The 14,976-nt window shown below is 35.8% G+C and overlaps 1 protein-coding gene and 1 pseudogene across 1 annotated transcript; one reads left to right on the forward strand and one right to left on the reverse strand.

Annotated features, from left to right (window-relative positions):
• Positions 1-800: 800 nt before the first annotated feature.
• LOC136039037 (signal peptidase complex catalytic subunit SEC11C-like) lies at positions 801-1,317 on the forward strand (annotated as a pseudogene).
• An 11,934-nt stretch (positions 1,318-13,251) lies between these two features.
• On the reverse strand, positions 13,252-14,976 carry LOC136039262 (diaminopimelate epimerase-like; the record flags this gene model as incomplete). Its single annotated transcript, XM_065722833.1, is given in 1 exon segment — positions 13,252-14,976. A coding segment is annotated over 1 exon segment (371 nt), but the record flags the coding sequence as incomplete, so codon positions are not given.

Raw genomic sequence — 14,976 nt, forward strand, 5'->3', positions numbered from 1 at the left:
CATCCGCTCACAAACGTCTAGGTTGGATATACTGAAAATATATGTTTGCAAGGTTTAGATTGTTCCTTGTGACATGCAGAATTGAACCTGCCACCCTTTGATAGGAATGCGCAACTTTATTATTATATATATATATATATATATATATATATATATATATATATATATATATATATATATATATATATATATATATATATATATATATATATATATATATATATATATATATATATATACTATTTGTACCTCTGTTAATCATTACTGTATGTACTCTGTTAATCTATACTGTTTTTACCTCTGTTAATGTACTGTACTTCTTCACTTCTGTTTTTTTTTTTTTTTTTTTAATCTACTGTGGTTTTTGTTTAAGCGATCAACAATTGCAATTCAAACTGCGAAATTAACATAAGTGTTCGTTCAATTCCCAAATAAATGCAGTTTGTTACGGATTTTCCAAAAATTTGAAATCTCGAAAAAGACAGACCTACCTTGACTACAGCATGGCTTTTCTACACGGAACAGGTAATTGCATAAATTTGTCAAACTTATGTGGAAACATTGCTTGTTTAACATATTAAATTGTTTAAAGAGTAAAAACTGGTAATTGCAAAAACATTTGAATATATTTCGACAAGGAATTGAAGCAATTCAAAAACCTTAATAAGAAAAACAAAAGGCCTGACGTAAAAAAGAGTGTTGAAAATCATAAAGAGAATTATTTGATTTAGGAAAAGTTGTTTAACTTGAAAAACATCATAAAAGGAAGAAGAAAATTTTGAAACATGGATATACAGAAAATGTATGAAGATTTGAAGAAATTGAACAAACGACAGGTATACTATCAAATATTAAGTTTTTGAATGGAAGTTACGTTTGCTATAATAATTTTAAAAGGACTGATGGTAGTGACTGGCAGTGAAGGCCCAGTTGCTGTAGTTTTAAGTGGAAGCATGGAGCCAGCATTTCATCGGGGAGATTTACTGTTTTTAATGAATCAAGAAGAGCAAGTCAGGGTTGGCGAAATCGTTAAAAATTGAAGGACGTGAAATTCCTATTGTGCATAGGGTTATAAAAGTCCATGAAAGAGAAAACGGGACGGCGAAGTTTCTGACTAAAGGTGATAATAACAACGTCGACGACAGAGGTCTTTATGCTCCTGGGCAAGTTTGGCTACAAAGAGGTGACGTCGTTGGCCGGGTAAAGGGTTTTCTTCCTTTTGTTGGAATTTTTAGTGTAGTTATGAACGAATATCTAAAACCTAAATATATTGTCCTTGCCGGTCCTGGAGTATACTTCCTTCTGCATCGTGAATAATACTGAGGAAAAGCTGAAATGTGGTGACACATTTTGTGTTTTAATTTTTCTCGAGTAAACTCTCATTAAAAAAAAAAATATGCTGATGATATTTTAAGATTAAGCCACTCTGTGCCTCCAATTGAGGAAAATTTTTACATCTTAAATGTTTATTATGCTAAAATTGGCCTATCATTTAATGCTAGTAAAAGCGTTCTACTTGTTTTTGACCCCGATGTTTCCTACGAGGGGAAGTTCAGTGATGAGGTGTTTTTTTCTTCCAAATCAATGACTCATTTTGGGCTCTCTATTGGCCATAATATGCAGACAACCCGTGGAGGCTTGATCGGAAGTTTCGCTGAAAAGGCTCAAAAGGCTTATGGTGCTATAATATTTTGTAGAGTACGTTATAACTGCAGTATTTGCTCGTGTTTATATAATGCTTGTGTATCACCTCACTTACTAGTGCTTTCGCCTTTTTGGATTATTTTTTTCCGGTAATTTCTCTTTGAGCCGCAAGCCTTTTTTCACGTTGCTCTTGTGATTCCTCGGCATGCTTTCTTTTGGTAATTTCTCTTAGAGCCGCAAGCCTGTTTTCACGTTGCTCTTGTGATTCCTCGGCACGATTTTATTTTGATAATTTCTCTTTCAGCTGCAAGCCTGTTTTCACATTGTTTTTGTGATTCATCGGCAAGCTTTCTTTTCTTACTTTTTCTTTTAGCCACAAGCCTTTTGTCATTATCTCTTTGAGGCACTTCCTTGGCTGTTTCTTCTGCCATTGTAGGATTTATACTAAAATTTCTTGCACGATTTGATTCCTCGGCTGTTTCTTCTGCCATTGTAGGATTTATACTAAATATTCTCTTTGAATGGCAAGCCTTAAATACTTATAATGATGTCATATACAATGCCTTATGTACTTATAATGATGTCAACTTATAATGACGTCATATACAAACATACAAAAAAATACATGACGTCATAATGATTGATCCTTATAATGACGTCAGTCGTCAAACATACAAAAATATTTACAACGTATTTATATATATATATATAGATTAAAAGTTTGAAGCTAAGCAGAAATTGTTTATTGCTTCGAGGAAAGAGTTTTTGGTAGGAGTATGTTAAAAATTTTGACTCTTAGTCTACATTTAGATTATTCCTTGCGACGCGCTGGATTGAACCTGCCACCCTTTAACAGAAATACTCAGCTTAACCCAGTTTCAATTCAGAGTTCAAAGTGTCAACATCTAAATTGGATATTGCATGGACATTATTAATCCAGTAAGTTTTTTGCGAAGAAAATCAAAATTTTGCAATAGGGATTATAGTGACGCATAAGTATGAATCAGTAGTGCTCTTTGACCAGTTTGACTGGTTTTTCCCAGTAAAGGATAATGGATAACAGAGAGTATGTGCATTGCCCGGTAATGAACTTTTTGCAAAACAACTGGGAAGAAGGTATTGAAGAAGCTACTATTATTCAACACGCAATAGACTTTTTTGAATGCGGTGTTATTACTGATGCGAAAAGCGAATTTTGGGCGAAGGTTGCGCCAAATGATAATTGCCCCCGGCGCATCGGTGCGAAAGCTTCTGCGAACAATGTGAAAGATATTCTTGATTTTATTAAGAAACTGGATTCTGAGGAGGTATCAACTCCGATTTATATGATTAAGTCTCCAACCGAGGTCCCGGTTTTGCCCGCAGTTGCGTATTCTAGGCTGTCAACAAAGGTGAATCGCGTGGAACAACTACTCAAGGTTGTTGCCACCAAGCTGGATGCTTATGAACTGAATTACCCGCAACTGCCGAAACCTGCAATTCCCGACTCGCATGCTACTATTGTTGTGTCGAACCTTCCATCTACCCTTTCGGACCCAATAAAACGAAAAGATCTGATAGATCAGATTGATGGACACGAATCAATCACTAGCATTCGCCCTGTTCGTGACAAACTGTTTATCAATATAGATAAGTCAGTTGCTGAAGATTTCCGCTTATCGGTGACTAGTGCGTTTACTGGCTCTTCTGCGAAAGTTCTAACCAAGAAGTTTTACGGACTCCTGAAGGGAATCCCGCCTGATTTTGAACTGTCCCACCTGATATCGTGCCCTGGTGTTTCTGGTGCCTCTAGGCTAGGGAAATCGCTTGCAGTAAAACTTGAATTATCTGATGCAACATCAAGAGTCGAAGCATTTAGATATGGTCTCATAGTTGGATACGAAATCCTAAGTGTTTATGAGTTCAAAGCGATTCCCCGGTGCTGTAACAATTGCCGATCCCCTGACCATCTCCAGTCGTCTTGTCCCAGTGTTACACCAAAATGTGCGCGATGTGCCGGTCCTCATGTTTCAGATAGAGACTCGCCTTGCAATTTGTCACCTAAGTGCGCAAACTGTGGAGGTGATCATGTTTCGTTTAGCCTCACTTGCCCTAAATTGAAAGCAATTGTCAGTCGCAAGTTACCGAAAACAAACTAATGTCTGAATCAGTATCACTCGTGTCCTTCAATATTAATGGGACAAAAAACAAGGACCTGACCATTGATGAACTGTACAGTAAGTTTGACATTGTATGCTTTCAGGAACATCTTTTGACCGCAACGAGTGTTAGTTTCCTGCGCCGCAGTTCCGCCCACTTTGTTTTCACAACAAATGCTAAATCTACTTTTGGAAGGCCTTCAGGGGGTTTAGCATGTATTATAAAACAAAAGCTCAGCTTTCTGTCCCCGTCATGCTATTTCTCTGATGAACATTTACTTGCTATAAGACTTGGTAAAACCGTATTGATAAACACTTACCTGCCTCACGATGGGAAGAACATGACATCGCTTAATAAATTCTCCAAAGCATGCTCTAGTTTGAAAACTCTCCTTCAAAGTATAAGCAAAAATGGGTACGAATTTGTTATTATTGGAGATATGAACACTGATGTAAAACGTGTTTCTGCTCGTACTGGGAACCTTCTTGATTGTCTCCCTGATTACAGAATAATTGCGAAGGATCTACCCTTCTCGTATGTGCATAATTCTAGCAGCTTATCGAATATTGATCACGTGATTTGTTCCCCGTTCATTACATCTTCAACAGTGCATGTCCACGAAGATGAGCAAGATATTGATCACCTTCCTTTATCGCTATGCTTTTCGATTAGAAATGATAGTACTGACCAAGCTTGTGCTCCTGCCTCTAAATGGTTTGTGCGGAGTAATTGGAAAAATGTTAATATGCCATTATATATTTCAACCCTGGCCATTCTCCTTGGTTCTTTACGTGTACCTTTTCATCTACTCCAGCTGAGTGTTAGTCCTACTAAAAGTAATTACGATCTGAATCATTATTACAACCAAATCGTGTGGTGTTTAAAACGCGCTGAGGAGGTTGCTGTCCCTCAAGAGCGAGTGAGGAAAAGTACAAGGAAACCAATCTGGTCGTGTGACCCTGAGCTGAAAAGTGTGAAAAATAAAGCCAAATTGTGGCTGCGTATATGGGTTGCTAACGGTCGACCATTAGCTGGGAATGTGTTTGAAATAAAACAAAAAACTAAGCGTGAGTTTAAGAAATGTCTGCGATCGAGCCGTTACAAAGGGTTAGAATATCCTACCAATAAGAAAGAATGGGAAAAAGTGATTAATTCAGCTAATTTAAATAACTCGGCAAATCCTAATTGCCCCATTACGCCTTCTGTATGGTCTGACCACTATTCAGTTATATTTTCCAAATTGAATTATGCAGTGCACGCGCTTTATTCGAAACTGCTTGATTCGGTTCTCCCGCCTTCCCTGACTCAGGCACAAGTTATTCCGGTTTCAGTTGACGCTGTAATTGCATCTGTTAAGAAATTGGAATCAAGTTCTCTTGATATTGACGGTATCAGTGCTTGTCATCTAAAAATAAATTTCCCGTCTTTGTTTTTCCATTTACAGTTGTTTTTCCAAATGTGCCTTTGTTGTTCCCTCGTTCCTGACAGCTTTTTGTGTGGAACTGTCACTTCTGTACTTAAACGAGGTAAGACTCCTTTGGATTGTTCTTCTTACAGGCCTATCACGGTTGCTTGTAATTTTAGTAAAATCCTTGAACACATCCTACTTCCTTTCATAAGTATGAATGCTAATTTCGGGGAGAATCAGTTTGGTTTTCGGTCTGGCATCGGGTGCCAGCACGCTCACCGTGCTCTTGCTTTCCTTCTTAAAGATGCTTCGGCTAAAGGGTATGGTCTTCATATTTGTGCTCTTGATCTTTCTAAGGCTTTTGATAGTGTTGTACATAGTCAGGCTCTTTACTCTCTTTATAGTCACGGTATTAACCTTTCTGTTATTTTTCTTCTAAAGTTTTGGTATAGTAATTCTTATCTTCGAATTAAAACTAATGGTGCCCTTTCATCTTCTAATGTTCTTGTTCGTCGGGGCGTACGGCAGGGTGGAGTGTTATCTCCTAGTATTTTCAAATTTTGTATCTCTGGTATTCTTGAGAATATTTCTTCTATGTGTTTTGTTGGTTTGAGTGATATTTCTTACCTTGCTTATGCTGATGACATTCTTCTAATTAGCCGGTCTAAACTCAGTCTATCGCAGATGGTTCATAAAGTTTCTTCTTCTTTTACTAAAATCGGTCTTTCGCTTAATGTTGATAAATGTGAGTATCTTTCTTTCAATGTTCCCTCTTCTCCTAGGCCTCTAATTTTTCAAAATTTTTCTATCCCTCATGTAGATTCGATCCGGTGGTTGGGTATTACACTTACAAAAAATCTTAAAACTCTTCGGGAGCGTGCTGTCTGGGATGCTAGAGTGAAAATCCAGATTGGTTACTCTAAAATTGTAGCCAATCGAGGGAAATACAATCGTATTGCCCTTGGTAAGCTTTATTCTACTTTTTCCGATCATTCTGTTCTTTACCTTTCTGGGCTTTACCCTATATTTAAGAAAAAAGACATTAGCGATATTCGATCCTCTTATTTCCGTTTCTGTAAATTTCTTCTCTATCTTCCTCTGTGGTATAAGAATCGAAAGATAATCAATAAGTTCCATCTTCCGAACATTACTGAGAAGCTGACTGATCTACACAAAAAGCTCTCAGAAACCGCGTATCGGCGTTTGTCGCCTCACCATGGTCTGATCCGTTTGTATGATTAATGTCTATTGTTGACTCTCGTTTTTTTGTTATTTGTTTTTTTATTTGTTATTTGTTTTCCGTTTTTCTTCAAGTTTTTACTCCACTATTTATCTTTTTGATGTAAGTGGGTTAGAAATAAATATTATTATATTATTATTATGTCATCACAAGGTATTTTGAAAATATTTCTTTTATAACTTTAATAATTTACTTTAATCTGTAAAATTTTCATGGCTTATGTATATGTTTTATCTAGGATAAAAGTGAATACGTAACAAGATGACCTTTTCTATCTTCTTTCGCAATTTCTTTTTGAAGAAATTAAATTTTGAGCCCTAAAAGGCAAAATGGTTCACAGCAAGCAACATTTTTAACATATTTCTAACTAAAAATCTTTAACGAAAAAAAATAGCCATTTCTAACCGATTTTATTATTATTTCGAGTGCTCTCAATATTGCAAAGCTATAATATAAGCAAATTTGCAGAAACTTTCAACAATTCGTGGTAACGAACTGTAGTAAAGAGCAACCCGGCTCAATCGTAACCGGAACAAATAAAACAAAATTTTGATACCAATAATTACATCAAAAGAACTAGATTTTTATGCTGATTTTAAATATATAAGTTTCATTAAGTTTAGTCGTACCGATCAAAGGTTAAGAGCCCGAGATAATTTGTCTAATTTTAGAAAATAGGGAGAAACATGTCCTAAAAATTCATGAAATCTTAACACAAATCACACCATCAGATTCAGCATATCAGAGAACCCCATTGTAGAGGTTTCAAGCTCTTATCTGCAAAAGTGTGGAATTTTGTATATTTTGCAAGAAGAGAGATCACGGATGCGTGTTCATCTGTTTTATTTTTTTTGTTTTTACTTACCAGTGGTGATCGTATCGACCCAGTGGCTTTAGCATGTCTTAAGAGGGCTCATTATTATGAAAATTAAAAGCTGAAGTATACGGACATTTTCAGGGGAACTTCTTCACTTTGGGGGAGGGGGGCTCGGGAGAGGGGGCTACGTGTGAGGATCTTTCCATGGAGGAATTATTTATGATGGAAGAGAATTTCCATGAAGGTGGCGATAAAGATTTTTTTATTTAATAAAGGACCAGAATCCCTTTAATAATGACTTCAGTTTGATTGTGACGTCAATTTTTTTCGATTTTGTTCAATGAAAACCGAAGAAGGCTACTGAGTTTTCTCCTTTTTTTAATGAAGATATAGAATACATTTTGAAATTCAGGAAAGAACGTTTTTATTTTAATTTTAATTCGACGGAAATATGAAAAAAAAAGGTTTTTCTAAGCTTCTCAGGGGGAAACGACTGCTCAATGACAAATATTCCTCTTATTTGAGTAAATTCTTTTTGTTCAATTGATTCTGTACAATCTTTTCACATTTCTGATCGAAGATGTGATTAATTATTCTCGAAATCTCTACAGTAAGGTTTACTAATGCGCTGGATTTGATGGTGCAATTTGCATTAGAATTCCATGAATTTGGGGGATGTCTTCTCCTTTTATTAGAAGTTGAGACAAATTTTCTTCAGGCTCTTAACTTTTGATGGAGAAGACTAAAGTAATATATTGAAGGGGAAAATAAAACTTACATACTTAAAATCAGCATAAAAATTCAATTCTTTTGATGTTTTTGTTATCAAAATACCGTTTTTTAGAGTTTTGGTTACCATTGAGCCGGGTCGTCTCTTGATTACAGTTCGTTACCACGAACTGTTTGATTAACTTTTAGCTAGTATGTGCCGTCGTTTATCTTTACAAACCAAAAATGCTATAGAAATGACAAATTCTATAAAAAAAAGTTTTTTTGTACAAAAATGATCCTATTTTAAAAACTATTTTGTTTTTAATCGCACAATGCACTAGGTTCCTTGAAAATGAGTCATTAAAAAGTGATTTTTCAAAAGTTTTATTTGAATTAGAAAAAAACTAAGCCCAATGCCCTTCCTCTTGCAACATTCTAGGTTCACTGGATTTATATGATCTTCTATGAGGAACAAAAACAATTAAACACGCATCCGTGATCTTTCTTTTGGCAGTAAGGTTCTCTGATACACGGAATCTGATGTTGTGACTTTAATTAAGATCCTACGACTCTTAGTGTGTGTTTTTCCTTTTTTTGAAAATAAGGCAGATTTTCTCAGCCTCATAATTTTTGATGGGTAAAACTAAACTTGATTAAATTCATGCATTTAAAATCAGCATAAACATTTGATTCTTTTGATGTATCTGTTGATATTAAAATTCCGTTTCTTAGAGTTTTGGTTACAAGCTCCTGTCTGCAATAATTTAGAATTTTTTATTTTTTGCCAGAAGAAAGATCAAGAATGAGTGTTTTTTGTGTTTTTTTTTCCAAGGGTGATGGTAACCACCCAGTAGTCCTAAATATCACGAGAGATTAAAAGTTCTAGTGCCTTTTTTAAATTAAAAACTTAAATTTAATTAAATTAAAAACCTTTTTATTTAAAAAAAAAATGCAATTTTACGTATAGGCTTGATGATTAGACGTCCACAAATTGAGTGCCAGAAACATATATAACCAGGATGAGAAAGCCACAGCTCTAAAAACACGTCGAGTTTCAAAATGATACAATCATTTTGAGATATATACAGTTCTCAGTAACAAACTGTAAGTAAGAGGCGACAGGGCTCAATAGTAACCGAAACTCTAAGAAATGGGATTTTAGTATCAGCAGATAAATCAAAAGAACCGGATGATAGCACAGAGTGAACTCAAGCCCAAAGGAAATGGAGCCTGTATTATTTCAATCTTAAGACATAAGCTTTAAAGTCAATAAATTAATATTTCGCACTGAAGGGGAATAGAACCATGGTTTTCCGCATGAAAAGTGGGATGCTTTCAATTGTTCCGTTAGAGTCATATGAAATATAAGTTACACGTAGTTAAAGTAAAGAACGGATAGTAAACATTATATTAACTGATTATTGCTAGGAGGCAAAAATTTTACAATGAAACCTTACTTAAAAAAACCAGCATCATCCATTTATAGTTAACAAAAAAAATTCGCCCTATGTGAGGTGTGAACCTTAGCGTCACAAAATCTATGCTCTATGGACAAGCTCCTGTCTGAAATAATGTGGAATTTTTATTTTTTGCCAGAAGAAATATCACATTTGCGTGTTTTAATGTTTTTTCCAAGGGTGATTGTATCGACGATGGGTGTTGCAAAATTTCTTCTGCCAGGTACTACCCCAGAAGCGATAATAGCAGGTAACCCCCAGGTCACAGAGGCTAAAAGATATGGCAGTTCGCAGACAGTTCGACTTGTTTTGCAGATGCATCATCACGTGATAGGGCTATTCGGCAAGGTATCTATGTTGAATACAATCATCTCAAAGTAACGACATTCAAAGAAATCCCGAAAAGGTGCTTCAGTTGCCAGTCTTTCGAGCATCTGGCTCGAGACTGCAGCAATATACCCTGCTGCCATTGTTGTCCAGGGCCCCATGAATTGACAAAGGTAACACCCTGTCAATCGAACAATGTTAAGCGTGCCCTCTGTCCCGACGGAAAGAACGATCACCCAAGCTATACCCTGATCTGTCCAGCTGTTAAAAAAGCCATGAACAAAGAGTGTTAACCCCGAAAATGAACAAATTAAAGGTCTTTTACCGGAAGACATACAGACACAACATTATGAAGATAGGCTACCTTAATGGAATTTACTACGGTTATAATATAACTTGTGTCCAAGAGCATCTACTTACCAATGACAATTTCGCTCTGTTCCAGTACTTTCTGAGCAAATCAGTTTTCATACATGAAGCAAAAAACCAATTTACGCGTGGAAGACCTAGCAGCAGCACTGCTAATATAGTTGACGACCACCTTCCCTGTAAGCTTTACGAGTCGTGTGACTTTTACGCTTCTCTGGAATTTGGTGGGTCAACTAGCTTTTCCCTCATCACTGTATATCTTCCAACAAACGTGAATAACGATCATTCTGAAAAATGTTATGCCGAAGCCTGTAGCCGTTTAAGCAGACTCTAGTGTAGAATCAGCAGCAGGTGCATTTTGTTTTGTGGAAACTTCCACTGTAACCCCTGCTTACCTGGTAAATTGAAGACGGGATATCCTTTTGTGACAAAGATCAACAGTTTACATGTATACACAATAGTGGCTATACGAGTAATTTTGACTATGTGGCAATAATCTTTCCATTCATGAAAAATATAAGAGTTTACACCAACCATAGTGACCATTTAGGTCTATCTTTTGGTGTCCTCTTTCAATCTACTGCCAACCGTGCAACCAAAAACATACTTTATCAAAACTGAGTGGGAAACAATTAACACGGTGTTGTATCAACATACTTGTGAAGGAATCCTGAGAAAAGAAGAAATTTGCCATGCCATAAACACCGCAGAAACGTTAGCTGGCCCTTGTCATAATGTCCCTTCTGGTTCTCCAAAACCAGGTTGAGACAAGTCTCCCCTGGCCAAGCAAGCAAAAAGAACGTACTAAGTTGTGGTACAGCATCTGGAAGAAATCCGATAATCCCATATCTGAAGTGATCTTCCAACGATTTTGGAGCACAAAGAAGGACTATCTAAATCTAACGGGAAAACTGAAAAGCGAAGAAGCTCATAAGTTTTTAGCGCAAGCCTTAAGGAACCCGTAAGTGATGTAGAAGTTCATCAAGAGATCTCAAACCAGTGGTAAAACGTGCTCATCTGATATTTCAGAAGTGGTTAAGGTTTTACTCTACAGTGTTTGGTTCCGAAGACCCCAAGCTTGAATGAGTTTGTGATAAACGCTTAAACAAAAACTCAAAACCTTGTTAATAGTCCAAAATACATTTGTGGTATCTAAATCGGCTGTAGATAAAACAGTCTGTAAATTAAAACGCGGAAAGGCACCTGGTCTTGATGGTATTTGTCCGGATAACCTAAGACATGACACTGACCTCTTGTTTGAACATATTACTCTTCTATTCCAGATGTGTGTCGATTGCGGTGTGGTCCCCAGCTCATTTTGTGCTGGTGTTCTGTCAAAACTTTCCCAAGAAAAATAAAAACCAAAAATCAGTACACGGGAAAAAAAACCAATTACCGTTTCAAGTGTTCTCAGTAAGGTCCTCAAGCTGCTTCTCCTTCCGGAAATTTTGTGGAAGTGTAGATTGGATTATCGTCAATTCAGATTTGGCCAAAACCTGGGTTGCATGTTTGTATACAGGCTTTTAAAGAAAGCTATTGACAAAGTCCACAGAATGGCATCCTCCCTCTTTATGTGCAGCGTAGACATCTCAAGTGCATTCGATTCAGTTTTGCAGTCTCAGGTGTTCCTGAAATTACCCAAGTATGGTGTGAATGCTCATGTCGTAGCATTCTTATCTTTTTGGTACTCAGGCAGTTTTTCTATGGTTAGACTGACAGGGGATCACCTGAACAGACTCATTAGACTTGTTCGAGATCCTTCATCAAGGATCTGTATTAAACCCCATCCTGTTTAAAACCTTTACATCCGGAATAACAAAACCGTAGCTGGAGGATTCTGCATGAATCCATGTGACCTCAGCCGGCTTTCGTATGCTTACGACCTGCTGATGTTAATCAGCAGCCTAACTACTCTACAAGAAAATATTGACCACCTGATAACTAGTTACTAAAGTATCGGTCTAAGGGTCAACGTACCGACGACGGAGTTGGTAGAATTTTGTTTCTCAGCAAGCAAGCACCAAAGTAGAACAATTTTTTTGTATGAACGGGCAAAAATAAAATTATTATAACAATACGCCTATACCGATACACGTGATATCGATGCTTCCGATAACGATACAGCGTACATGTCTTTCTCCAAGGACTATGGAGGGTCGTATCATCACCAAAACTATAGATATTGGACTTTTGAACTATGTTGAACAAAATGGCTATCTTAAAATATTTATTCGGAGACTTTTGGGGGAGGAGCTTTAAGGGAGTCGGGGATACTTACCTTCCAATCTTTTTGGTCACTAAAAAGGGAACTATCAAATTTAAAATCCCTTCGATTGATCTATTAAATATCGTTCTATGATGTTTTGGTCACCCCCTAGCTTTGCTAAAAAAAGAAACAGAAACGGGAGACAGATCATTGCTACCCATACAAAAAGTGATTTTCCTTGTTGTTCAAGGAGGGAATCTGCAATTTCCCTCAAAAACGTTTTCAACCATGCTGATTCCAATGGTACACTTTCATTCTGATCTGACGTCATTTCAAAGGGGTTTCAAGCTTTTTCTTCAAATCACCATAATTTTCTTTTTGCAACAAACTTTTACTTTTAGGAGGAACCAAAATAATAGTTGTCCTTCCTAAATCAGTGCTAGGTGAATTTTTGTCTCACTAGATAGACTTTTCTAAACGCATTTTTTAACTTTTGGCTACTATTGGCTGTGGTTCGCTCTTTACTAGGTTGCAGCTACCACTGCAACCATGACGCTTATTTATGTCACTAAAATTGTGTTTTATTTTGGAATAATGAACATAAAATTGACATCACTTGAAAAGAGGAAGAGATAAAAGTTTTTTAAGGGGATTCCCCTTCCAGATTGTGTTGGGTAGCCCGATTAGAAACACGACCGTCTTCCTCTAGCTTTAGTACGGTTTCGTTTTTTAAATTCATTGTTGTTCTTTCAAGTCTTATGTTTTCTTTCACTGTAGAATCGCTGCTACTTTTTTTCACCTTGACTAAGGATCAAAGTAGCCTCAAGATAACACATAAAACAAACAAATAGACTAGTACTACAAAACACGCACAAAAAAGACATTCAATCAGCAAGAGTTCAGCTGGCCCAGCTCATAGCCAAACCTTATAAATAAATTTGACATACATTTATTTAAGCAAAAAAACAACAAAATATAACATAATGCAATATACAAGAATTTTTCTATTGAAATAATAGGCTATGAAAATCGTATACTCAAAGGAATCTAAAAAATGGAGTTAATAATTGCTTAAGCCCTGTAGAATACCAGCAATGGTGTAGATTGTCAATTCATAGGAAAAATAACATCCCTCTTTTTTCCACCCACCCCACTATTTGTAAAACTTTTTTTAAGAATTGCTGCTAAAAAATTACTGTAAATAAATTACATGAATCCTGAAACTGATATGAATTGAAATTAATCATTAAGTTTCACTAAAAAAAAAAGAAATTATCCCTAACAGGGCTGAGGATGATGTCTATTAAAGCTTCTAAAGATCATAGTGCTTTAATTGGAACAAAATACATTTAAAAACTGATCTCATTTTATAATTGCAATATTGACAGTCTATACATTTTTATATTTTCTGGAATTGATATCATTCTATCATTATATATTAAATATCAGTTTACTTTTATTAATTCTCTAAGGCCCACTATACTATTCAGTTGATTTTATTTAATTTTTTGTTGATGTTTCAATACATCTTACCACACTCTTCAAAATAAAATATCGTTTTAAATACAAAGCAATTGACAATCGAGCCATTTAAGCCTGTTTTATGTCGAATTTAAGAACTTAATTTACCAGTTATACCACAATGAACTTTATTTATTTCTTTTCTTTTTGAAGACATAACCATCTTTACAAGTTAGTTTCAAATATTCCTAAGGCTTAGGAGGGTTGCACTTTTAGTAATAAAAGTGCTTATATATTAAAATAAAATAAAATATATCAATAATATTTATAATTTAAGACCACCTGTAAGTACTGCTGTTCCTTTGCCAAAGAAAGTAGTTGAAATTAACAAATATTATACTTTTAAATTAAAAAAGCCATTTTTCATTATAATTACATCCCGCTTTCTAGTGTTATAATGACAGAAAGGCTAGTGCACATTCTGCAGATGAAGATTGATACATCCCCAAAGATTATCCTTTTCGGCCAACCATCTTGGGCTAAACAAAAAGCAGGCTGTCCACGGTTCGAGGGAAGGATGATGTCCTAAAGAAAGATTTAAAGGAAACGGGAACTTCAAGGGAAGCTCCGTTGGCCTCATCTGGCTAGGTTCTGCGGTGAATTGTAGGTAGTAGTATTAGTAGTAGTAGTAGTAATCATTTTAATTTGAGGGAGAAGTTTGTTTAAATAAAAATATAAGCTTTTGGTTTGAATTTACTCATGGCTGTTTTTTCTTTTCTTATTAAAGATGATAAAACAACCTTCTTCGCTTAATTTTATTTTATGACTAGTTCAAAAAATATTCTCCTTTATAAATAATTTTAATGTTTTTAGCAGCGTATGTCATGACAACACCTTCATCCATTTTGTACTTAGAAATAACATATCCTTTGCTATAATTTATTTGAGCGTAATCCTTAATATAACCTCTTAATGTTGAAACAACTGTAGCAGCAGCTGCTCCTGTTCCACAAGCTAACGTTACACCAACACCTCTTTCCCAGACTCTTACATTGATTTCCTGATTATTTACCACCTGAATCATTTCCACGTTGCTTTGTTCGGGAAAACAGGAAAGCTTAGATAGACTTTCCCCAAACTTTTTTATCAGTATATCTAAAGGTTGTTTCTGATTTTTAGAAACAAAAACAACAAGAT

Source organism: Artemia franciscana, chromosome 19 (genome assembly GCF_032884065.1).
Source record: "Artemia franciscana chromosome 19, ASM3288406v1, whole genome shotgun sequence".
NCBI lineage: Eukaryota > Metazoa > Arthropoda > Branchiopoda > Anostraca > Artemiidae > Artemia > Artemia franciscana.